This window comes from Oncorhynchus kisutch, unplaced genomic scaffold, assembly GCF_002021735.2.
Source record: "Oncorhynchus kisutch isolate 150728-3 unplaced genomic scaffold, Okis_V2 Okis01b-Okis20b_hom, whole genome shotgun sequence".
Lineage (NCBI taxonomy): Eukaryota > Metazoa > Chordata > Actinopteri > Salmoniformes > Salmonidae > Oncorhynchus > Oncorhynchus kisutch.
The window spans coordinates 8216318-8241556 of NW_022261978.1; the positions used below are offsets into that span (position 1 = coordinate 8216318).

At 44.7% G+C, this 25239-nt stretch overlaps 1 protein-coding gene across 2 annotated transcripts in view; it reads right to left on the reverse strand.

Annotated features, from left to right (window-relative positions):
• Positions 1-25239, reverse strand: part of LOC109877622 (myosin heavy chain, fast skeletal muscle) — an 82257-nt gene that overhangs the window by 12968 nt on the left and 44050 nt on the right. The window contains exons 1-12 of one of the 2 annotated variants that reach the window (XM_031811337.1): positions 4577-4804; positions 4056-4202; positions 3653-3809; positions 3111-3138; positions 2738-2846; positions 2492-2584; positions 1959-2019; positions 1693-1791; positions 1252-1355; positions 768-906; positions 392-510; positions 80-229 (exon numbers count right to left, since the gene is read on the reverse strand). In XM_031811337.1, the coding sequence (XP_031667197.1) occupies positions 80-229; positions 392-510; positions 768-906; positions 1252-1355; positions 1693-1791; positions 1959-2019; positions 2492-2584; positions 2738-2846; positions 3111-3138; positions 3653-3809; positions 4056-4202; positions 4577-4792 (1422 nt within the window). In that variant the 5' untranslated portion in view covers positions 4793-4804. Of the gene's footprint in view, positions 1-79; positions 230-391; positions 511-767; positions 907-1251; positions 1356-1692; positions 1792-1958; positions 2020-2491; positions 2585-2737; positions 2847-3110; positions 3139-3652; positions 3810-4055; positions 4203-4576; positions 4805-25239 lie in introns of those variants that run through there. The other variant, XM_031811336.1, reaches the window with a different exon arrangement.

Sequence of the window (25239 nt, forward strand, 5' to 3'; positions counted from 1 at the left end):
TAAAAGGGATCATTTCATCATACAAGACTGTAATCCCTCTCAATCACAACTAATTGTCTTGTTCTGGTCTCATACTCACATCAAAGATCTCAAACCCGGCAATGTCAAGCACACCGATATAGAACTGTCTTGGATTCTTGGTGTCCAACATCTCATTGATACGGATGACCATCCACAAGAACATCCTCTCATAGATGGACTTGGCCAGAGCACTGACTGAGTTATTAACCTGCAATGATAATACCTCATATTAATACATGAGATATTGACCATGTCTAGTGATAAGGTGATACAAGCTTGGGAAAAACAAAAGCAATGCACTCGTCCCCAAAATAAGATATTTTAATTCCTGTGCTCAGAAAATGGTAGATTCTGTGTTTGGCCACCTTACCTGAGGCACAGTCTGTCCCTTGGTCACATACTCGTTGCCGACCTTCACTCTTGGGTAGCACAAAGCCTTCAACATCTCAGCTGAGTTCAGGCCCAGCAAGTAGGCGATTTTATCAGCCACTGGAGAGAGAACCAACAACAACAGACTCAGGGACACAAGATCACTTGTTTCTGATTTCACACTGACAAAATAGTTTGGGTAACTTCTTTGTGGGTTAGGTTTTGTTTCACCCACATTTGTGGAGGTTGGAATTTGTCCTCTAAAAATGATCTCCTGCCTGACGTTCATGTGGCACTGTCTGTCCTAGGTGTTCTATTTCTATGTTGGGGAATGGGACTAATGCTTTACATATTGTATATCTATGAGTGGGACTCACCCTCTGTGCCGTCTGGCTCGGCCTGCTCCTCACGCTGCTTCTGCTTGAATTTCAAGTTTCCATGGTGCAACACAGCTCCTGTCAGCTTGTAGATGCCAAGCTTCTCTTCATTAGTGAAGCCCAGGATTGTAATGGCATCCTAGCATTAAAGAGGAAGTACAACAGTGATGAACTGAACGGAAGTTTGCTCAGTTACACTACAGTCCTGTGCTGCTCACTGCAGAACAAATGGGATGGATAGATTTGACTGGCTTCTCTGTTCCACATGATTGCGCTTGGCAAACACATTAGAAGATGGCAGCACAGTTCCAGAGGGCACTTAGTGGTGCTCTCTTGTGGAAGGCATGAATAGTTCCTTGAGGCACTAACTAACAAGGCATTTAGTATCAAACTATCAAACTTGGAATTTCACAGTACATTCAGTGTGTATGGTGGTCCTATCCATTCCATATCTAGAGTTTGGTTAACCCTTTGTTTGACTCACATCTGTGGCATCCAACTCTTCATTGTCGTTGATGCTGGCCACAGTGATCTGACCCTGACTGCACATGGGAAAGTCGTAGGGGTTGGTGGTGAGAAGCGCCAATTCTGTGGAAAACGGAGAACAGCTTGTCAGTTAAATCTCTTAGAATTCTGCTCTCCTACTTTACATTATCTATCCCTTCTTTACTCAATAGATGGACTTAATGATACATGTAGTATATAATGAATAGCATAAAAAGAGGAGACTGAGACTTGTGGACTAGTGCATCACAGTGCATTACTTGATAGATATTTCCCAAAGACCTGTCCCATGTCTAGATGCCTTGTTACCTTGGATGTACTCATTGTAATAGTATTATTAGTGTGGACTATGAATATTTTTTTATATATTCCACAGATGGGGGGTGGGGATAATTTCCTCTGGACCTCTACTTTGTCGTACCAACTAGCTCAGGTTTGTGGCCTGTCATCATCTGGAAGAAGATGTGGTAGCCTCTCTCATCGGGCAGCTGGAAGGACACTCTGGACTTCTCCAGCAGGTCTGAGGGAGAGAGAGAGAGAGAGAGAGAGAGAGAGAGAGAGAGAGAATGACACAAAGAAAGAGTAGAGAGAGAAAGAGAAAATTAGATCATTTGTTGGATATCTTTACATTTAAATGTATCTCTGTGAGTTTAGAAAAGCATTGAGAAACAATCAAAACCAACTCACAGGTCTCAATGTCAGCTTTAGCCAGTTTACCAGCTTGGAAGTGAATCCTGATGAATTTACCCTGTAGTAGAGCATGGGGGTTAGAAATAGGCCAACAAATTAATCTAACATTTGACTTTGATAGACCCCTTTAAAAGTTACAGTTTGTTGGACAGATGTTGGATCTATTGATACAGATGTAGGTTATTGATGTAGGATCCAGTTTGCTACAGCAGGGGAAATAATCCTGCAGCAACAGGAAATGTGGATTATAAATAATGGATTTGATTATTTTATTTATTATTTTTTGTAGGGTTTGATGAAGCAAAAAATAATACAGCAAATCAAGTCTGACATTTTAAAGAGGAAATTTTAAACTTTAGAACCTTGAAAACACGACAAGTTTGAATTTCACATTTTCAGCAATGACATATATATATATATATATATATATATATATATATATATCTTATATATATATCTTAAATGTGTATAACAATAGGGAATTACAGAATAAAAAAATTCCCGAAAAAGTTTATGCCCTTCATACTTACAAAGCGAGACGAGTTGTCGTTCCTCACAGTCTTGGCATTACCGTAAGACTCCAGCAGAGGGTTAGCTGCAATGATCTGATCCTCAAGAGACCCCTGATTGAGACAAACACAAGTTGCTCAGAAACTGATAAGCTGGTAAAGTTCGTTTTTCTCAATTGCTTGAAACAGGATTCACCACTGGAAAAACAGTTTACACAACCAACCAAACTGAAATGTGTTAAAAAGGCAAACATAAGAATAACCTACCTGCATTTTGCCAGGTTCTGCTTCCTTCTTGGCCCCAGACACTGCAATGGTGGCAAAGTACTGGATGACACGCTTGGTGTTGACAGTCTTTCCTGCACCGGATTCTCCGCTGGTTTATATGACAGAGAAAGAGGGGTTTTAGTTACATGTTTGAGTGTCAGATTGGCTTTCACTAAGAAATAGCATAGAAAAATACACTGTTAACCTGTGTTCTGACATAAGTCTTTAACAAATAATCCTTCTCATCGACTCGTTATTACACATAACCTGATGCTCTAATCCATCCATATTGTCATGTATTTCATCACACCAAGTGACACAACTTATTACAATAGAAACACTTTCTCAAGTGACATTTTAGTAAACAACTTACGTAATCAGGACAGACTGGTTCTCCTTATCTGGAACCAAAAAACACATTGCTTATCATACTCAAAAGACATGGGGACATTATGTAATTCATAGCATCATCATGAATTTCACTTTGGAGCATTTTCCATTCAAGGGTAGTGAGATCAGATTTTCCCAGCAAACTGTTCTAACCTAGACTAGAAAACAGTAGATACCTCTCTGAAGCATATTTGAACTTCTATTGATCCATCCATCCATCTATAAGCACTTATGACTTTGAGATCCATACCCATTTATGGACATCCATCCATCCAATCATCCCTCCCTCCCTCCCTCCCTCCCTCCCTCCCTCCCTCCCTCCCTCCCTCCCTCCCTCCCTCCCTCCCTCCCTCCCTCCCTCCCTCCCTCCCTCCCTCCCTCCCTCCCTCCCTCCCTCCCTCCCTCCCTCCCTCCCCTCCCTCCCTCCCTCCCTCCAATCATCTGTCTATCCATCCCTCCCTCCCTTCATCCATCCAATCATCTGTCCCTCCATCCAACCATGTATCCATCCATGAGAGCTCGTACCAATCATCATGAACTGAAAGGCATTGTCAGAGACAGAGAAGATATGGGGTGGAGCCTCCACTCTCTTCTTCCCTCTGTAGGCGTTGACAACCTCTGCGTCGTACACGGGGAGCCACTTGTAGGGGTTCACCGTGGCACAGAAGAGCCCAGAGTAGGTCTGGATGAATGCATAATTACATTAGGAGATTAACAAATCAGATGTACTTTTACCTGGAATTATGTGAGGATGTGGGTGTACTTTGGTTTACTGATGTGGGTCTACTGTATTGATATGTTTTGGTTTCTACCGTTCACTTATGTAGTACTGTATGTGTGTATTTATTATCTTCATGTGTGTGTAGTACTGTATGTGTGTATTTATTATGTTCATGTATGTGTGTGTTTGTATGTGCAGGTTTCTTACATAGATCATCCATGCTGCATAACGCTCTTTGAGGTTATACAACACAGAGGCTTCATTCAGGTAGGTCATCATGGCCATGTCCTCAATCTTGTCGTACTTAGGGGGGTTCATCTCATAGATATCTGCATCTTTGAACTCTTTTCCTTCCTGAAACAGTCAGAAATCTAGATTATATACAGATCAAACTGGACATGACAAAATGCTTTTTGCTCATTAAATACACGTCGAATCATTTAAAAAATATAGATCCACATTTAATCCAACTACTTAGTTATCACCCACTGACACATAACTGGTGATTCTTGTCGAGTCAACATAAGACATTCCATGTCATTTTAAATAGCAGCAATAACAATGTGTTTGAAGGTTATATAATGTCTACAAAAAACTATGAAATGCTTCTGTATATATTTTTTGTTAGTGATTTCTTAATGCCTGTAGACATTGTTTGGATCATTTCAATGAGTTTTCAAAAAATTGTGTAATTGCACAAACTTGAATACTTTTCAGATCAGACTTACATCCTTTGTGCCGTCAGGTTTCGTGACTGTTACAGTACACTTCCCGTCGGCCCTGGCAGTGACCAGACCCTTAAGGTACAGCTCCACCTTGTCTGCCACATAGCAGGCGTTCTTTGAATCAAAGGGTGCGGCTTGTGCCTCCATCCGCTCCTTCTCAGACTTACGAAGGTATATGGCAGCCTTGCCGTAGATTTGCATCTCCGCGTCCGTACTCATGGTGACGGATAACTAGGAAAGATATGAAACAAGAAACATGATTGACTCTGTGATGCTTCCTCCTGAGCGGTATCTCACAGAATAATCTCATCACTTTTTATGTGGAGACTCAAACCATGTCTCACCTTATTTTTCCCCTCCTACAGATGAATGTGTACTTCTTGGAGGACCCTGTGAAACATGAGACTTTTGTGAAAACATACAAGTCTAAAGCCTTATCATTAATCCCCTGAAGGGCTAGAAAACATTTAACTAACTCATTACATGTCAAATTCAACTACAGGTGCAACTGACAACCTTCATTTTTCTATTGGCAACTCACTTTACTACACATTCTGTCAAGAATTCAAATAAATTCCCCTGAAAACCCAGATACATTCTAGAACACCCTTTCAAGTGCAGGAGCACCACTTTTGACTGTAAATGAAAGTTACAGATTTAATAAGGTAAAAAATATGATGTCATTTTTATTTATTTTTTACTAATTAAACCAATACCACTTGATTGCATATTGTCAAATCTTACAAGAGAAATGCAGAAGTCAATTAAAACAGTGCAGTTAGCTACTGCCTCAGTTGCTGAGTGCAAAGATGAGACAAATAAACAAATCTAAGGAGGTGGAGAGGTCTTACCACAGAGGAAGAAGGTATCTGACTTATGGATGCTGGGGCCTCAGCCTCCTTATATCTGGTTGGAAGTGCCAACCAAGCAAAAGTTAATTATGGACCCCTCTGGGAAAGGACATGGATTGGATGAGAGACTTCTGTGTGTCTGTGTCTCACTAGCACCTCCCACTTCCAGGAGCACCACACTCCCATTACATGACTTTTTAATGTCATATTTGTCTCTGAATTGAATTTTGCTGAATTTACGTAAATGATAGATGTCATTATTAATAATTATGACAATATCAAAAGTTTGATTCATCCCAATGTTACTTCTACTGAACCTCATATACTGTAATGGACTGAGTCCATGTTACTTCTACTGAACCTCATATACTGTAATGGACTGAGTCCATGTTGCTTCTACTGAACCTCATATACTGTAATGGAGTGAGTCCATGTTGCCCCACTACAACTAAAATACTTTTCATTAAGTCTAATCTGACCTGATTTAGTTCCATTTTAGTGGCATTAATCCTCATCAACAACTATATATATATGTTCACCTGTTATTGATATTGTTTAGCTTGTAAACACATCTGAACTGTCTCCTCACCTCATGCTTGTGATGTAGATGGTCGTTACCTCGTGCTTTGCTCACTTTGATTTATCACCCTGGTGGAACCATATTAAATTCATATTTAAATCTAGAACAGAAACATTTAGGCTTTCAATAACAGCTTATAAAACCGTTAAATCTAATGTGTTATTTATCTACAGTATGATCTATTAAAAATATTCTCGAGACGCTTTTATTTGTCTCACATTTCAGTTGGCTAAAACGGTCCAGTAGGATTCTTATGACTTACATAACACCAGTACAGTATTTCAATCATCTTATCCACTCATATTGCTGACAGCGATATAGCTGTCTAAAACATTTATTACACTCTGAAGTTAACCACTTAGCAGCTGAACTGGCTTCAATAAAACTGATATAAGATGAATAGTTACAATAAAGTCATTCCTTTACATTTACAACACGTTTAATACGTTTACCTTTGCATTCAAATGATTGTTTCAATGTTATTTGTGTCTAATATGGTGCAGCCAAATTCATCTTTAATAGGGTGAATCATTACGGAACATTCAGATAGAAATGTATTGTGAAGAACAGATATGACTGTCTGTCAGATAGAACAAGGAATTATGTCAGCTCTATTTAATACATTTCTATCAGCAATGTTCAGAACATTTCACCTCACTGAATACACCCTGTTTGTTCAGGGTCAGTGTCCACCCAGCACATCAGTACAAGAAGCCCCATACCTGCTGGATACACTAGTTGAGTAGGGTGACCATCTGGAAGGATCCCATCAAGGCCTTTTCATTTCTTGGACTGTGATCTTCACTGCAGCCAAGGTTTATTGTTAGGTATATCTGCCAACACAGCCTAATTCTGGCACCAATACCACTGTTATTAGACAATATATTTACTTGCCATGTTTGTGGGTGGAGGGAACATTAGCACCATGCAGACATTCAAGTCATTTTAATGTGCAAAGATCTTGCATGATATATGACCTGTGTTTTTGTATTCGAGGGACATGTTCCGCTCCAAACTTGCTCTGGCCAGAAGTTACCCTCTGGGATAAAACTGACCTTAGATCAGTGTCAGAGGAATATGTACAGCTGTCATACCCAACTAGACAACTGTGCATTTTTCCCCAAAGACCTCAACTGACTTTACAGCCATGGTCTACTCACAATGCAGTATCGAGATCTGGGCTGGGGTCAATCAGGTCAATTCAGGAACCAAACTTAAATTGTGCACATGCACTGCTGGAGCTAGAAACGCAATCATTTACTGCACTGCTGGAGCTAGGAACACAATCATTTACTGCACTGCTGGAGCTAGGAACACAATCATTTACTGCACTGCTGGAGCTAGGAACACAATCATTTACTGCACTGCTGGAGCTAGGAACACAATCATTTACTGCACTGCTGGAGCTAGGAACACAATCATTTACTGCACTGCTGGAGCTAGGAACACAATCATTTACTGCACTGCTGGAGCTAGGAACACAATCATTTACTGCACTGCTGGAGCTAGGAACACAATCATTTACTGCACTGCTGGAGCTAGGAACACAATCATTTACTGCACTGCTGGAGCTAGGAACACAATCATTTACTGCACTGCTGGAGCTAGGAACACAATCATTTACTGCACTGCTGGAGCTAGGAACACAATCATTTACTGCACTGCTGGAGCTAGGAACACAATCATTTACTGCACTGCTGGAGCTAGGAACACAATAATTTACTGCATTGCTGGAGCTAGGAACACAATCATTTACTGCACTGCTGGAGCGACAAACACAATCATTTACTGCACTGCTGGAGCTAGGAACATAAACATTTACTGCACTGCTGGAGCTAGGAACACAATCATTTACTGCACTGCTGGAGCTAGGAACACAATCATTTACTGCACTGCTGGAGCTAGGAACACAATCATTTACTTCACTGCTAGGAACACAATCATTTACTGCACTGCTGGAGCTAGGAACACAATCATTTACTGCACTGCTGGAGCTAGGAACATAATAATTTACTTCACTGCTAGGAACCCAATCATTTACTGCACTGCTGGAGCTAGGAACACAATCATTTACTGCACTGCTGGAGCTAGGAACACAATCATTTACTGCACTGCTGGAGCTAGGAACACAATCATTTACTGCACTGCTGGAGCTAGGAACACAAGCATTTACTGCACTGCTTGAGCTAGGAACACAATCATTTACTGCACTGCTGGAGCTAGGAACACAATCATTTACTGCACTGCTGGAGCTAGAAACACAATCATTTACTGCACTGCTGGAGCTAGGAACACAATCATTTACTGCACTGCTGGAGCTAGGAACACAATCATTTACTGCACTGCTGGAGCTAGGAACACAATCATTTACTTCACTGCTAGGAACACAATCATTTACTGCACTGCTGGAGCTAGGAACGCAATCATTTACTGCACTGCTGGAGCTAGGAACACAATCATTTACTGCACTGCTGGAGCTAGGAACACAATCATTTACTTCACTGCTAGGACCACAATTATTTACTGCACTGCTGGAGCTAGGAACAAAAGCATTTCGCTGCATTTTCATTTGATTTGATTTAAGAAGACAACAAAACCAAAACATACATTGTTTTCCATTGGAATTTGGTTGTGCTTTTTGATGCATAGTGATAACACTTTGGGAATTCAACAAAATTCTGGCTGTGTTTTAGATTGGGCGAAAAGAGGTTGAAATAGTTTTACGCGACACCAGTGTTACCGTCACTGGTGTTACACAATAGACCTTTACACGTACCTGCTTTAAAGTAAATTATTGCTAATCAAAACATTTTCTTAATATTATCATTAACCTTTTCTGTCTTTGATTATACAGTGCCTTTACGTTACAGCCTTATTCTAAAATTGATTAAATTGTCTTCCATTTAATAATGATGGAGGCCACTGTGTTCTTGGGGACCTTAAATGCTTAAATGCTGCAGACATATTTTGGTACCGTTTCCCAGATCTGTGCCTCGACACAATCCGAGACTTCTTAAATGGAAGTGTTTTGGAACCACTAAGACACTTCTTAGAGTTGGCAGAGGTCCTCTGTGGAGATGGGAGAACATTCCAATAGGACACCCATCTCTGCAGCACTTCACAAATCAGGCCTTTATGGTAGAGTGGCCAGACAGAAGCCACTCCTCAGTAAAAGACACATGACAGCCTGCTTGGAGTTTGCCAAAAGACACCTAAAGGACTCTTAGACCATGAGAAACAAGATTCTCATGTCTGACGAAACCAGGATTGAACTATTTGGCCTGAATGCCAAGCATCATGTCTGGAGGAAACCTGGCACCATCCCTACGGTGAAGCATAGTGATGGCAAAATACAGAGAGATCCTTGATGAAAACCTGCTCCAGAGCACTCAGGACCTCAGACTGTTGCAAAGGTTCACATTCCAACAGGACAATGACCCTGAGCACACAGTCAAGCAACACAGGAGTGTCTTCGGGACAAGTCTCTGAATGTCCTTGAGTGGCCCAGCCAGAGCCCGGACTTGAACCAGATCGAACATCTCTGGAGAGACCTGAAAATAGCTGTGCAGCGACACTCCCCATCCAACCTGACAGAGCTTGCAAGGATCTCTAGAGAAGAATGGGAGAAATTCCCAAAATATAGGTGTGCTAAGCTTGTAGAATCATACCCAAGATGACTCGAGACTGTAATCACTGCCAAAGGTGCTTCAACAAAGTACTGAGTAAAGGGTCTGAATACTTATGTACATTTGATATTTCAGATTTTTATATTGTATTCGTTTAAAAAAAAACATTTTTGCTTTGTCATTATGTGGTATTGTGTGTAGATTGATGAAGGTTAATAACAATTTAATCAATTTTAGAAAAAGCCTGTAAGGTAACATTTTTTTTAAAGTCAAGAGGTCTGAATACTTCCCGAAGGAACTGTAGGTTACATCAGTGACAACAAGGCAGTGGAGTCATAAAACATATGCAAAACAATATAAATGCATTATGCTTTCATTTATATTGTTTTCTAATGCTAAGTGAGCAACTACTATCAATTTATAAAGAATCCCCTTGGTGTCACCACATCCGCCGAAATCGGTCCCTCTCTTTGTTCGGGCGGCGGTCGACGTCACCATCCTTCTAGCCATCGCCGACCCACTTTCATTTTCCATTTTTTTGTCTTTGTCTTACACACCTGGCTTCAATCCCCCAATTACTTGTTCATTATTTAACCCTCTGTTCCCTGATGTTTGTTTGTGAGTAATTGTTTGTTGTATTGCGGTCTGTATGTGCGGCCTTGTATTTTTACAATGTGTATTATGATATATTTGAGATAAATTGCTTTCATTACTCATATCTGCTGCCCTACGCCTGACTCATCTCACCAGCTACACACAGACGCTTTACAGAATTACTTACCACCGAATGGAGTCAGCAGGAGCAGACACCCTCCCTGTGGCGGTAGAGGAGCGCGTCCAGCAGCACGCGACCATGTTGCAACGTCTGGGCATCGCCATGGATCGGGTGCTGCAGGATCATTGGGAGAGAGGAGGAGGTCGTCCAGCGCCTCCACCAGCCCCAGTACAGCAGGTCCCACTGTCCACTCCTTCGGCTCGCGCTCCCGAGGGCGTATGATGGGACTGCTGCCAGATGCCAGGGGTTCCTACTCCAGCTGGAGCTCTACCTGGCGACCGTCCAGTCGGCTCCTTCGGGACGTGAGAGCGTGTCCGCTCTTGTCTCCTGCCTCTCAGGCAAAGCCCTGGAGTGGGCCAACACCATATGGAGGGAAGCAGACGCGGCTTTGGACCATTACGCAGAGTTCACCCGCCACTTTCGGGCAGTTTTCAACCACACACCTGAGGGTCGAGTGGCGGGTGAACGTCTGTTCCACCTGAGGCAGGGGACGAGGAGCGAACAGGATTTTGCTTTGGACTTCCGGACCCTGGCCGCCAGCGCGGGATGGAACGACAGGGCCCTGATCGATCACTACCGGTGCAGTCTGGATGAGGACGTCCGTCGGGAGTTGGCCTGCCGAGACACCATCCTCACGTTGGACCAGCTGGTGGACCTGTCCATCCGGCTGTACAACCTGCTGGCTACCCAAGTAATGTCCGAATCGAGGCCTGTCAGTTCCATCCACCAGCACCTCCGCTCTGACGCCCATGCAGTTGGGAGGTGCTGCATGTAGGGCGACCGGAGGAGGGGCCATTCCTGCACCATCTGTGGCCGCAGAGGGCACACTGCTGGTCGGCGCTGGTGGGGTTCCTCAAGGAGTCGAGGCAGCAGGCAGGGCACTATCGTGTCACCCCAGATGAGTCGGCACCAGGCTCACCCAGAGCCCCCTGTTGCTCACATGTATGTGTTTATTAAATTTCCTGAGTTTTCGCCGCATTCCCAGCATAAGGCGCTTGTAGATTCAGGCGCAGCTGGGAATTTTATTGACCTTGCATTTGCTCATAGTTTAGGGATTCCCATTGTTCCTGTAGATATGCCCTTCCATGTGCACGCCCTAGATAGTAGACCATTAGGGTCAGGGCTGATTAGGGAGGCCACCGCTCCACTAAGCATGGTTACGCAGGAGGATCACAATGAGAGAATCAGTCTCTTCCTTATTGATTCTCCTGCTCCAGTGCGATCGAGTCAATGCACGGGGCGCGCTTCTTCACAAAATGGAATCTCAGGAGCGCTTACAACCTGGTGCGTATCAGGGAGGGGGACAAGTGGAAGGCGGCATTTAGTACCACCTCAGCGCACAATGAGTACCTCGTCATGCCGTACGGGTCGATGAATGCTCCATCAGTCTTCCAGGCCTTTGTTGACGAGATTTTCCGGGACCTGCACGAGCAGGGTGTAGTGGTGTATATTGATGACATTGTGATATACTCCGCTACTTGCGCCGAGCATGTATCCCTGGTGCATAAGGTGCTTGGTCGACTGTTGGAGCATGTCCTGTACGTCAAGGCTGAGAAATGTCTGTTCTTCCAACAGTCCGTCTCCTTCCTAGGGTACCACATTTCCACGTCAGGGTGGAGATGGAGAGTGACCACATTTCAGCTGTGCGTAATTGGCCGACTCCCACTACGGTAAAGGAAGTGCAGTGGTTTCTAGGCTCCCATTACCTCACTGCTGAAGGTGGGACCGGTGCGACTGCAGTGGTCGGCTGAGGCGGACAGGGCTGTTGGTCACCTGAAGGCTCTGTTTACCTCGGCTCCCGTGCTGGCTCATCCGGATCCCTCTTTAGTGTTCATAGTGGAGGTGGCTAGTCCGAGGCTGGGATAGGAGCCTGCTCTCTCAGCGCTCGAGCACGCCACCAAAGCTTCACCCCTGTGCTTTCTTCTCGAAGAAGCTCAGCCCAGCGGAGCGAAACTATGATGTGGGGGACCGGGAGCTGTTGGCTGTTGTCAAGGCTCTGAAGAAGTGGAGACATTGTCTTGAGGGGGCTAAACACCCTTTCCTCATCTGGACTGACTACCACAATCTGGAGTAAATCCGGGCGGCGAGGAGACTGAACCCTCGCCAGGCAAGGTGGGCCATATTCTTTACCGTTTTGTTTTCACTCTGTCCTACAGACCAGGTTCCCAGAACGCTAAGGCGGACGCACTGTCCCGGATGTATGACACAGAGGAGCGGTCCATGGATCACACTCCCATACTTCCGGCTTCTATCCTGGTGGCACCGGTGGTGTGGGAGCTGGACGCGGACATCAAGCGGGCGTTACGCACAGAACCCACTCCGCCCCAGTGTCGTCTGTTGTCCGCGACTGTTTGATCTATTGGGCCCACACGTCACCCTCCTCTGGTCATCCTGGCATCGGTCGGACGGTGCGTTGCCTTAGTGGGAAGTACTGGTCAGTCCACCTTGGCCAAGGACATGAGGGTTTATGTTTCCTCCTGCTCGGTGTAAGGCCCAGTGCTAGTCTCCCAGGCACCTGCCCGGAGGGAAGTTACAACCGTGGTCGCACCTGTTGGTGGACTTCTTGATGGATCTTCCTCCCTTACAGGGCAACACCACGATCCTGGTCGTTGTGGATAGGTTTTCTAAGTCTGAGGCTGACCGAGACCCTTCGTTGCTGCGGGAGTTCCACCATCTCCATCCAGATCGCCCTGCGCCTCGTCCTCCGGGTCGGTGTCGAGGTCAGTCTCGAGGTCGGTGCCGGTGTCGGCGCGCTGCTGGACCCACGCAACAAGGGGGGATGGGGTGGTACTGTCACGACTACCGCCGAAGTCGGTCCCTCTCCTTGTTCGGGCGGCGTTTCGGCGGTCGACGTCACTGGCCTTCTAGCCATCGCCGATCCACTTTCATTTTCCATTTGTTTTGTCTTTGTCTTACACACCTGGTTTCAATCCCCCAATTACTTGTTCATTATTTAACCCTCTGTTCCCCCATGTTTGTTTGTGAGTAATTGTTTGTTGTATTGCGGTCCGTATGTGTGGCCTTGTATTTCTATGACGTGTATTATGATATATTTGAGAAAATTGCTTTCATTACTCATATCTGCTGCCCTGCGCCTGACTCATCTCACCAGCTACACACCGACGTTTTACAAAATTACTTACCACCGAATGGAGTCAGCAGGAGCAGACACCCTCCCTGTGGCGGTAGAGGAGCGCGTCCAGCAGCACGCAACCATGTTGCAACGTCTGGGCATCGCCATGGATCGCGTGCTGCAGACGATGGATCGTTGAGAGAGAGGAGGAGGTCGTCCAGCGCCCCCACCAGCCCCACTAAAGCAGGTCCCACTGTCCACCCCTCCTTCACCTGGTCCCAGCAGGATTCGGCTCGCGCTCCCGAGGGAGTACGATGGGACTGCTGCCGGATGCCAGGGGTTCCTACTCCAGCTGGAGCTCTATTTCTGCGAAGTGTATTATGATATATTTGAGTAAAATTGCTTTCATTACTCATATCTGCTGTCCTGCGCCTGACTCATCTCACCAGCTACACACAGACACTTTACATTTCGCTAAAATGCGGCTGGCTATCTTTCATTTGGACAGTTAAACATCCCAGAAAACATACATTTTAGTCCCAAAACCAATCTTGAAATATTTTTTTTATATATTAGATGTTCGGTGGTGACACTTCTTAAAAATAGATGAAGATTTACCAACTTGCTCACAAATGTTCTCCAAAATGTTGTCAGACAGACTACACACGATGTGGCCATGCTGGAGAGGGGTCCAATCCCATCACCTTTTGTGGGGGGGGTGGGGGGGCTTAAGGCACATTCATTCGACAGTCTTTTAATGTTTGTTTCAGTAGTGACATCAATAGGGGACAGCATTTAAAAAATATATATGTTACTAAATAAACAAAACTATTAATAAGATTAGTGTCTTTCAATGTAATATTATAACATTCCTGTGGGAGTGGCATGACCCTTCACAACAGATTGATTCAGCTGGAACTGCTGTGTTTGTGCTGGGGTGGAACAAGAGCCTGCACACCATGTGGATGGGCTGTCCAGAACAAGAGCCTGCACACCATGTGGATGGGCTGTCCAGAACAAGAGCCTGCACACCATGTGGATGGGCTGTCCAGAACAAGAGCCTGCACACCATGTGGATGGGCTGTCCAGAACAAGAGCCTGCACACCATGTGGATGGGCTGTCCAGAACAAGAGCCTGCACACCATGTGGATGGGCTGTCCAGAACAAGAGCCTGCACACCATGTGGATGGGCTGTCCAGAACAAGAGCCTGCACACCATGTGGATGGGCTGTCCAGAACAAGAGCCTGCAAACCATGTGGATGGGCTGTCCAGAACAAGAGCCTGCACACCATGTGGATGGGCTGTCCAGAACAAGAGCCTGCACACCATGTGGATGGGCTGTCCAGAACAAGAGCCTGCAAACCATGTGGATGGGCTGTCCAGAACAAGAGCCTGCACACCATGTGGATGGGCTGTCCAGAACAAGAGCCTGCAAACCATGTGGATGGGCTGTCCAGAACAAGAGCCTGCACACCATGTGGATGGGCTGTCCAGAACAAGAGCCTGCAAACCATGTGGATGGGCTGTCCAGAACAAGAGCCTGCACACCATGTGGATGGGCTGTCCAGAACAAGAGCCTGCACACCATGTGGATGGGCTGTCCAGAACAAGAGCCTGCACACCATGTGGATGGGCTGTCCAGAACAAGAGCCTGCACACCATGTGGATGGGCTGTCCAGAACAAGAGCCTGCAAACCATGTGGATGGGCTGTCCAGAACAAGAGCCTGCACACCATGTGGATGGGCTGTCCAGAACAAGAGCCTGCAAACCATGTGGATGGGCTGTCCAGAACAAGAGCCTGCAAACCATGTGGATGGGCTGTCCAGAACAAGAGCCTGCACACCATGTGGATGGGCTGTCCAGAACAAGAGCCTGCACACCATGTGGATGGGCTGTCCAGAACAAGAGCCTGCAAACCATGTGGATGGGCTGTCCAGAACAAGAGCCTGCACACCATGTGGATGGGCTGTCCAGAACAAGAGCCTGCACACCATGTGGATGGGCTGTCCAGAACAAGAGCCTGCACACCATGTGGATGGGCTGTCCAGAACAAGAGCCTGCAAACCATGTGGATGGGCTGTCCAGAACAAGAGCCTGCACACCATGTGGATAGGCTGTCCAGAACAAGAGCCTGCACACCATGTGGATGGGCTGTCCAGAACAAGAGCCTGCACACCATGTGGATGGGCTGTCCAGAACAAGAGCCTGCACACCATGTGGATGGGCTGTCCAGAACAAGAGCCTGCACACCATGTGGATGGGCTGTCCAGAACAAGAGCCTGCACACCATGTGGATGGGCTGTCCAGAACAAGAGCCTGCACACCATGTGGATGGGCTGTCCAGAGCAGGAGTTGAAGGCCCCTGATATACTGTTATTAAATTCCAGATGTCATTAAGCAGTTGAGTAAACTGTCATTATAAAACTGTATTGTACATATTTGAAGTATTTTATCAGGGCCCTGGATAGTTGGAGAGTAACTCTTGATCCAATACATGTTAAGGGTGCTTTAAATGACTGTCTGTGCTCGCAAAGTAGTTTTATCACCACAGACAGGAGTTTGACCTGAGACACCCCAGAGCCTTGGCTCACATCAGAATTATTTTCATGATTCAATCCATTCAAATGTCACAGCCAGTAAAAATCTAAATCTGGATATGAAAGGTCAGATACTTGTGCCATGGATCCACAAAACCACCAATCTTGGCTCGGTTAATTGAGATCTTATTTTCCAGGTCACATATCTCACTATAAATCTATTACGGTGTCAGCAATGTGAGGACCTTCTGGTCGACTAATAAGGTCAAAATAATGTGCTGGCCTGTATCAGATCTCTCTCTGGTCCACAGTAAAGGTATGAGGTGTTCACCTTTCAGCATGCAGAGTGAAGTCAATGGAGGGCTAAATGTAATATTAATCTAATGCATTTACAATAAGAAACACTTGGATCAAATGGAGAGCTATTGTGTTTTACAGATCTTTAGACAAACAACTCATAAATGATTACCCCCTGCCAGTGACCTTCTCCAACCGTGGCCATGTTCCAAAACTGGGTGTCAGAAATACATGCAGCCTGAAGTAGTTTATGATTGCTTTATGACCCTCCATCATAGAGATGGTATCAAACCTCATCTGCTGAACTGATCTTGAAACTCCAATTTGATCCCATGCAGTCGATGGTGACGTTACAAGAAGAGTGCCAAAGCAACACGTTATTTACAATCCCAATATGGCCATGTTCAAAAATGGGTGTGTCCGAAATACATCCAGCTTCCACAGCAATATATCTCAGGTAATTTGGCTTTGCTTTATTGGCAGATATATTGCCATTTGAGCTGTGCACCAGAGGATATGACCATATACAAAACAGACTTATACCCGATATGGCCATTAAATAGACCAGTCAAATACTGGGAATCCCACAACCTCCCTTCAGCTGCATCTGCTGGAACACAACCGTCTCTGGGGGAGCAGGGGACTCATCCTAGCCAAGGCTTTCAGAAGAGTCAGGACAAGTGACAGCCCAATCCACTAGATGACCCCACCAATGATCAATGTTTAGAACAGGGTCGTTAAAACCTGTTGTGGGGGCCCCCCGAGTGGCGCAGCGCTCTACAGCACTGCATCTCAGTGCTAGAGGTGTCACTACAGACCCTGGTTAGATTCCAGGCTGTATCACAACCGGACGTGATTGGGATACTCATAGGGTTTAGTCAGGGTAGGCCGTCATTGTAAATAAGAATTTGTTCCTAACTGAATTGCCTGTTAAAATAAAAAGTCAGAATTTTCGAACTTTTATTCATTATTTCTCAATTATGCTTTAAGATATAAATGTCAAATATATGTCAACAATCCTTCCTCCAAAGGACCCTTCAATGATTTGAAAACTCCCAAATCTGTATTTTGTTGTTGTAGTTTGGTGAGGAATCACCCCAACAGCTTTCTAATAGCTATAATAATGTGGCACACAGACTGACTTTCTAGCTAACCTTCCTTCCTCAAGTAGTCATAGTTTCCTCTTTCAGAACCTGTTCATAATCCACTTCCCTCTTCCTATTTACATGATGAACACTACATTTGTTCAAAATCTCAACATTGAAGTGACATTTGGAACTCTGAATTGGAGCGAATTTGGAAATCGCATGTTGACCATCTTAGAGAATGGAAAGGAAACAATGTAACATATATGTCAACAATCTTTCCTCCAAAGGACCCTTCTATGGATTAAATGAGGTGAAAATCCACAAAATAACGTTTTTTTGTTGCTCTAGTTTCTTCAGGAATCACCCTAATAGCTTCTCTAATACAATAATGTGTGACACAGACTGACTTTTTAGATAACCTTCCTTTCTCAAGTACTTAATGTTTCCTCTTTCAGAACCTGTTCATAATCCACTTCCCTCTTCCTATTTACTTGTTGAACACTAAGTCTGTTCAAATTCACAACATTGAAATTACATCAGTGTGGAACCAATGTGTCTGATCAACTTGCCAAAACCTGCAACTAAAGTAATCTGACAGAGTAGGTAACTGCTCACTGCTCCATGACTGCCTTCTGACACCATGTATCTAGTCTGTGTTGGCTGACTGTTGGGCCTTCATTCCAACCTCTCCCGCCACTGTGGATTCTATTTATAGCCTTCTCATAAAACTGTGAAGCCCCAGTTATGTGTTTGGTAGGCCAATGCTGAAATAGCTATCTAGCATCTAACTCATTGCAATTTGAACCCTCTGGTAAATGTGGATAAGTGCAACATTACCGAATACATGAAATGCTTTTTTCCTAAACGGGTATGGACTTGCTACTGCTTGTCTAATAATTGAATTATTTCAAGCACCACGACCCAACAACCAAGCCACCCTCTGTGAAAAAGTATTGGTGTTGCCACTGCGTCTCATGCTATCTACTCCTTTCAATACACCAATGGTAACGTATTAAAAATATGATCTTACCAAATGTAAAATTCCACCACCTTGTAACCATCATCACTAAGGTATTGTAGTCTACTGGTGTGAAAACCTGACTGTAGGGTGTTAGCAAAGATACTTCACAAAGATAGCAAAGATACGTGTATGGTTTCCCCTATCTGTGGTGAATGGTGTAGTCATCACTGATTAATTAAGTTAATAAACACTGAGTAATCTTAAGCATATCAACAAATATACAGTACCAGTCAAAAGTTTGGACTCATTGAACTGTTTTACGTTATTTGTTTACAATTTTCTACATTGTAGAATAATAGTGAAGACATTAAAACTATGAAGGCCGTCATTGAAAATAAGAATTTGTTCTTAACTGACTTGCCTAGTCAAATAAAGGTAAAAAATAAAAATAAAAAACGTCAGGGAAAGCCCTCACTACATGCTGACTCACAGACAGTCAGGGTGGTTATTATTTGTTAAGGCAATGCTTTAGGCTCCTCCGAATCCGCTCCAGGATCTCTTTCAGGCACCTCCAGAAACTTTGCAGTGGCAGGCAAAAAAGGCCTTCTTCTAACCTTGGTATTTAGTGCCCTCTATTGGAGAATAGAGTTGTTTGGAGATTTGCAATAAATTGCATACTAATAGATACCATAGACTTCTAGTCATTGCACTAACACTAGTTAGCCTTGGCTAACTAGAGTTTATACTAAATGCAGAGACATAAATGGTATCCATGAGTCATCTTACTCTGGGGAAGTAGATAAAAGGCTTCATTGCCAAAATCCTGAAGTTTGCCTTTAATTCAGGGTCAGGGTAAGGGTAGGGGTCAAGGTCAGGGTTAAGGTTTAGGGTAGGGACGTCCCAAGGATCCCAGATAGCACTGACCTAAATAAGGCCTATGAGTTATGTCATGTTCATTAGGGCATGCAATATATATTGTAATGGACTGGCTAGATTGTTAAAGGAGCAATTGTCCAGACAGTTGATTAAGTATACGAATTCACGGTTTATTAACCCAACTCCTCACAGGCTACTGTTTGGTCATAGCCCACGCCAAATAAATGAAAGATACTCATATAAACTTGCCAGAGAATTGCCAGAGAGGGGAATTGCCAGAGAGGGGCATTGTGGGCGTCCCTGGTATTTGGGGAGAAGAGAACCCTCTGTATGGGGCTTCAGGTCCCAGTGGAGTGCCACCTCTCTCCCCATAGGAGAAAGCTGCAGCCGATAAACAACCTCCCCTACCCTCTCCAGGATGCTGCAGGGCCTGACCCAGTGGCTGTCCAACTTGGGGCTTCTGTCTTTCTTTCTCAAGGGGCTGTAGACCCAGACCAGCTCCCCAGCCACAAAGTGCCTTCCCCGGGTGTACACGTCATAGTTCCTCTTCTGCCTCACAACTGCATTCACCAGCTGCTCTCCTGCAAAGGTGTGGGCCTTCTCCAGGCAGTCCTGGAAATCTCCGGGCATACTCCGGCCCCGGGGAAACAGGAGGACTATCCCGGGGCTGACCAAACGCCATCTCCGCAGGGGTGCGGATCTCTCTCTCCAGCATGAGGAGGCGTGCAGGAGGTGGAGTCTTGGACAGCGGAGCGGCATGCCATGAGGACCATAGGCAGGTGCTTGTCCCAGTCATGCTGGTGTTTGGCAGAGACAATGGCCAGCTGCTGTCCAAGCGTTTTGTTGAAGCGCTCCACAAGGCCATCACGTTGAGGATGGAGAGGAGTAGTGCGGGTCTTGTGCACACCCAGCCTTTCACACATGGTGGCGAACACACGGGACTCAAAGTTTCTGCCTTGGTCGCTGTGGATGAACTCCGCAGCTCCAAACCTGCTGAACATCCCCGCTGTCAGGGAAATCGGCGATGGTCTCTGCCTCCTGGTCAGGCAGAGCATAGGCCTCGTGCCATTTTGTGAAATAGTCCATGGCCATGAGCACCCAGCGGTTTCCACTGTCTGTGGTGAGGAACGGCCCAACTACATGCACTCCCACCCTCTCCATGGGAGCCCCAACTGGGAACTGTTGGAGCTGAGCATGAGTGCGGCCTGGGGGGCTCTTTCTCACTGTGCAGTTGTCACAGCTGCGGCAAAAGTCCTCCAACATCCCTCTTGTTCTGCCCCCAGTAAAAGCCCTGATGGAGGCGGCGCAGTGTTTACGTGACCCCAAAGTGTCCAGTCCCCACCCCCCCATTAGTGCTCTGAAGCACAGCCTCCCGCAGTGCTATTGGGACCACCACCTACCACCTCTCCTCTCTCATAGCTGACTCATTCCAAGCCCGCTGTAGAACGCCATCAGCCAGCCGCAGACTCTCAAACTTTGACCACAACCCTTTGGTCACGAGTGAGAGCGCTGCCACCTCGTCCCATCGTGGCCTCAGCTGCGACTCTACCCACTGTAGCACCGGCTGTAGGTCTGTGTCCTGTCCCTGCTGCTGCCCCCATTAATTCATTTAGGAGATTAACAAAGTCAGATGGACTTTTATCTGGATTTATGTGAGAATGTGGGTGTACTTTGGTAAACTGTTTTGGAATCTACCATTAATTTATGTGTTGTACTGTATGTGTGAATTTGTCTATGTGTGTGTATGTGTGTTTGTATGTGCTGGTTTCTTACATAGATCATCCATGCTGCATAACGCTCTTTGAGGTTATACAACACAGAGGCTTCATTCAGGTAGGTCATCATGGCCATGTCCTCAATCTTGTCGTACTTAGGGGGGTTCATCTCATAGATGTCTGCATCTTTGAACTCTTTTCCTTTCTGAAACAGTCAGAAATCTAGATTACAACACAGATCAAAGTGGACATGACTGAATGTTTTTTGCTCAATAAATGCAAGTTTAATCATATACAAAATGCATATCCACATTTAATCCAACTACTTAGTTATCACCCACAGACACATAACTGGTGATTCTTGTCGAGTCAACATTCCATGTCATTTTAAATAGCAGCAATAACAATGATGTGTTTGAAGGTTATATAATGTCTACAAAAAACAATGAAATGCTTCTTTATATATTTCTTGTTAGTGATTTCTAATTGCCTTTGACATTGTTTGGATCATTTCAATGGTTTTTCAAGAATTAGAGTAATTGCACAAACTTGAAACTTTTCAGGTCCGTCTTACCTCCTTAGTGCCTTCAGGTTTCGTGACTGTTACAGTACACTTCCCGACGGCCCTGGCAGTGACAAACCCTTAAGGTTCAGCTCCACCTTGTCTGCCACATAGCAGGCGTTCTTTGAATCAAAGGGTGCGGCTTGTGCCTCCATCCGCTCCTTCTCAGGCTTACGGAGGTATATGGCAGCCTTGCCGTAGATTTGCATCTCCGCGTCCGTACTCATGGTGACGGATAACTAGGAAAGAGATGAAACAAGAAACATGATTGACTCTGTGGTGCTTCCTCCCCAGTCAACAGAGTTAGGTGAGTAGTATCCCTCTCAGAATATTTTCATCACTTTTTATGTGGAGACTCAAACCATGTCTCACCTTCTTTTTCCCCTCCTAAAGATGAATGTGTACTTCTTGGAGGACCCTTGTCACGTTCTGACCTTTATTTCCTTTGTTTTGTCATTATTTAGTATGGTCAGGGCGTGAGTTGGGGTGGGCAGTCTATGTTTGTTTTTTCTATGATTTGGGTATTTCTATGTTTCGGCCTAGTATGGTTCTCAATTAGAGACAGGTGTCATTAGTTGTCTCTGATTGAGAATCATACTTAGGTAGCCTGGGTTTCACTGTGTGTTTGTGGGTGATTGTTCCTGTCTCTGTGTTTGCACCAGATAGGACTGTTTAGGTTTTCACACGTTTCTTGTTTTTGTAGTCAGTTGTTCATGTGCACATTTATGTATTAAAAGAACCATGGACACTTACCACGCCGCATATTGGTCCTCTGATCCTTTTCGCCTCTCCTCTTCAGAAGAAGAGGAGGAAATCCCTGACAACCCTGTGAAACATGAGAGTGTTGTGAAAACATACAAGTCTAAAGCTTTATCATTGAACCCCTAAAGGGCTAGAAAACATTTAACTCAATCATTACATGTCAAATTTAACTACAGGTGCAACTGGTAACTTTAATTTTCCTAGTGGCAACTCACTTTACTACACATTCTGTCAAGAATTCAAATAAATTCCCCTGAAACCCAGATACATTCTAGAACACCAACTCAATTTACAAACAAGTGCACTTTTGACCGTAAATGAAAGTTCCTGATTTAAAGTAAAAAATATTAAGTCATTTGTATATATTTTTTTACATATTCAACCAACGCCACTTGATTGCATATTGTCAATTCTTACAAGAGACATGCAGAAGTCACATTAAACAGTGCAGTTAGCTACTGCCTCAGTTGCTGAGTGCAAAGATGAGACAAATGTACAAATCTAAGGAGGTGGAGAGAGTCTTACCACAGAGGAAGAAGGTATCTGACTTATGGATGCTGGGGCCTCAGCCTCCTTATATCTGGTTGGAAGTGCCAACCAGGCAAAAGTTAATTATGGACCACTCTGGGAAAGGACATGAATTGGATGAGAGACCTCTGTGTGTCTGTGTCTCACTATTATTAATAATTATGACAATATCAAAAGTTTGATTCATTAAATTGATTATATTGTTACAACCACTGAACCTCAAATACTGTACTGGAATCCATGTTGCCCCACTATCCTAAAATAATTTCATGAAAATCTAATCTGACTTTATTTCGTTCCATTTTAGTGTCATTAATCCTCATCAACATATTTATATATACAGTATATCACAAAAGTGAGTACGCCCCTCACATTTGTGTAAATATCTGAGTATATCTTTTCATGTGACAACACTGAAGAAATGACACTTTGCTACAATGTAAAGTAGTGTGTACAGCTTGAATAACCCTCAAAGTAACTCAACACACAGCCATTAATGTCTAAACCGCTGGCAACAAAAGTGAGTACACCCCTAAGTGAAAATGTCCAAATCTCAGCGATCACTGCCTCATTGCCTGCATCCGTAATGGGTCAGCAGTCAAACGACCTCCACTCATCACTGTCAAACGCTCCCTGAAACTCTTCAGCGAGCAGGCCTTTCTAATCGACCTGGCCGGGGTAACCTGGAAGGATATTGATCTCATCCCGTCAGTACAGGATGCCTGGTTATTTTTTTTAAATGCCTTCCTCAACATCTTAAATAAGCATGCCCCATTCAATAAATGTAGAACCAGGAACAGATATAGCCCTTGGTTCTGTCCAGACTGCCCTTAACCAACACAAAAACATCCTATGACGTTCTGCATTAGCATCGAACAGCCACCGTGATATGCAACTTTTAAGGGAAGCTAGAAACCAATATACACAGGCAGTTAGAAAAGCCAAGGCTAGCTTTTTCAAGCAGAAATTTGCTTCCTGCAACACAAACTCAAAAAGGTTCTGGGACACTGTAAAGTCCATGGAGAATAAGAACACCTGCTCCCAGCTGCCCACTGCACTGAAGATAGGAAACACTGTCACCACCGATAAATACACTATAATTGAGAATTTCAATAAGCATTTTTCTACGGCTGGCCATGCTTTCCACCTGGCTACCCCTACCCTGGTCAACAGCACTGCACCCCCCACAGCAAGTCGCCCAAGCCTTCCCCATTTCTCCTTCTCCCAAATCCAGTCAGCTGATGTTCTGAAAGAGCTGCAAAATTTGGACCCCTAGAAATCAGCCGGGCTAGACCATCTGGACCCTTTCTTTCTAAAATTATCTGCCAAAATTGTTGCCACCCCTATTACTAGCCTGTTCAACCTCTCTTTCGTGTTGTCTGAGATTCCCAAAAATTGGAAAGCAGCTGCGGTCATCCCCCTCTTCAAAGGGGGGACACTCTTGACCCAAACTGCTACAGACCTATATCTATCCTACCCTGCCTTTCTAAGGTCTTCGAAAGCCAAGTCAACAATCAGATTACCGACCATTTCGAATCCCACCATACCTTCTCCGCTATGCAATCTGGTTTCAGAGCTGGTCATGGGTGCACCTCAGTCACGCTCAAGGTCCTAAACGATATCTTAACCCCCATCGTTAAGAAACATTACTGTGCAGCCATATTCATTGACCTAGCCAAGGCTTTCGACTCTGTCAATCCCCACATCCTCATCGGCAGACTCGGTAGCCTTGGTTTCTCTAATGATTTCCTCGCCTGGTTCACCAACTACTTCTCTGATAGAGTTCAGTGTGTCAAATCGGGCCTGTTGTCCGGGCCTCTGGCAGTCTCTATGGGGGTGCCACAGGGTTCAATTCTTGGACCGACTCTCTTCTCTGTATACATCAATGATGTCGCTCTTGCTGCTGGTGTCTCTGATCCACCTCTACGCAGACGACACCATTCTGTATACTTCTGGCCCTTCTTTGGACACTGTGTTAATAACCTTCCAGACGAGCTTCAATGCCATACAACTGTCCTTCCGTGACCTCCAATGGCTCTTAAATACAAGTAAAACTAAATGCATGCTCTTCAACTGATCGCTGCCTGCACCTGCCCGCCCATCCAACATCACTAATCTGGACGGTTCTGACTTAGAATATGTGGGCAACTACAAAGTCTGGTTAGACTGTAAACTCTCCTTCCAGACTCACAACAAATATCTCCAATCCAAAGTTAAATCTAGAATTGGCTTCCTATTTCGCAACAAAGCATCCTCCACTCATGCTGCCAAACATACCCTCGTAGAACTGACCATCCTACCGATCCTCGACTTTGTCGATGTCATTTACACTCTACTCAATCAATTGGATGCAGTCTATCACAGTGCCATCCGTTTTATCACCAAAGCCCCATATACTACCCAGCATTGCGACCTGTACACTCTCGTTGGCT